General features: G+C 45.4%; 1 protein-coding gene across 1 annotated transcript in view; it reads right to left on the bottom strand.

Annotated features, from left to right (window-relative positions):
- Positions 1-1,148, bottom strand: part of LOC138367758 (angiomotin-like) — a 2,030-nt gene extending 882 nt beyond the window's left edge. Inside the window, exon 1 of the mRNA XM_069329710.1 lies at positions 1,079-1,148. Coding sequence (XP_069185811.1) covers positions 1,079-1,148 — 70 coding nt within the window. The remainder of the gene's footprint in view (positions 1-1,078) is intronic.
- Between the last annotated feature and the right edge of the window lie 383 nt (positions 1,149-1,531).

The raw sequence follows: 1,531 nt of genomic DNA, 5'->3' as shown, positions 1-1,531 counted from the left end.
AACAACAGCAGCAGCAACAGCCGCAACAACAGCCGCAACAACAGCAGCAGCAACAGCCGCAACAACAGCAGCAGCAACAACAACAGCAGCAACAACAGCAGCATCAACAGCCGCAACAACAGCAGCATCAACAGCCGCAACAACAGCAGCAGCAACAACAACAGCAGCAACAACAGCAGCAGCAACAGCAACAACAGGTGCACCAACAGCAGCAACAACAGCATCAACAGCAGCAACAACAACAGCATCAACAGCAGCAACAAGAGCAGCAGCAGCAGCAACAACAACAGCTGCACCAACAGCAGCAGAAGAGAAATAGCAGCTTCAGGTAGAGCAGAAAGAAGGGTATAACAGACTAACTAGAGACAGATGAAGGGGGTAAGAGGACACAAAAGAGGGGGGGGGGGAAGAATCGAAGAATGGAAGAATGGGAAGTAACAAAAGTGTTGATAAAAAAGAGTAGCCAGAGTTTTCACGGGAACATATTGCTCACATTCTGGTACTCAGGGTCTATAATGAGTGTTATTTTTTGGCCCTCTCATAAGTTTGAGGTTCAGTTGCAAAACTCTCATTGCTCCTAAATCAACACGACATGCAACGATATGTGTTTTTGACTACGCCAGCTCATTTGAAGACTAACCAAAGCAACCGCTCCGCTTCATGAGTTTATTTTGAGTTTTACCTAAAGTTTAAACTTTATGTAATGCTAAGTTGCATTCATATTAGGGAAGGGGTGGAGTCACCTGTGTGCCAGAGCCTTCATATAGTCGGGTGATTTGATTAAAAGTGTATCTATATACCTTTTGGGCGAACATGTTCCAAATGAGTTGTGGTCACGAGAATGGCACAGTTAATACAGGAGGGTAGATGGTTGTTGTTGGTTGAGCGTCTCTCTCTCTCTCTCTCTCTCTCTCTCTCTCTCTCTCTCTCTCTCTCTCTCTGCCAATCTCTTATAGTCACATCGTGGTATTTTATAGGAGGGGGAATAGGGCGGTAAGTCTCCCCCACAACGTTATAACACCGCCTCCCTATTTCTAACTTCACTGTTATCCGATAAAATGCTGTGTGCGTGCCTCACCTGGGGCCCAAAGAATATTTTTAAGGTGCACATTTTGCTTTATAGGAAAAGCGTTAGTGAAAAGTGTCATGGTTAAAGTATATGAGAGTAAGCGTGAAAATTAGAGAGAAAGTGTGAGATCGCCTCTGTGTGTGTGTGTGTGTGTGTGTGTGTGTGTGTGTGTGTGTGTGTATTCACCTAGTTGTATTTGCGGAGGTTGAGATTTGCTCTTTCGGCCCGCCTCTCAACTTTCAATGAACTGTTTAGTAAATAACTTTTTTTCCACACCACACACACACTCACACACACACACACACACACACACACACACACACACACACACACACACACACACACACACACCTACAGTTTCAAATGCAGATATGTTAGAGCCCAGTAGGCTCAGGAATCTGTACAGCAGTTGATTGACAGTTGAGGGGCGGGACCAAAGAGCCAGAGCTCAACCCTCGCAAG

This window comes from Procambarus clarkii, chromosome 23, assembly GCF_040958095.1.
Source record: "Procambarus clarkii isolate CNS0578487 chromosome 23, FALCON_Pclarkii_2.0, whole genome shotgun sequence".
In the NCBI taxonomy this organism is placed as follows: Eukaryota; Metazoa; Arthropoda; class Malacostraca; order Decapoda; family Cambaridae; genus Procambarus; species Procambarus clarkii.
Note: the sequence above shows the minus strand (reverse complement) of the source record. Positions and strands in the feature narration are given on the sequence as shown.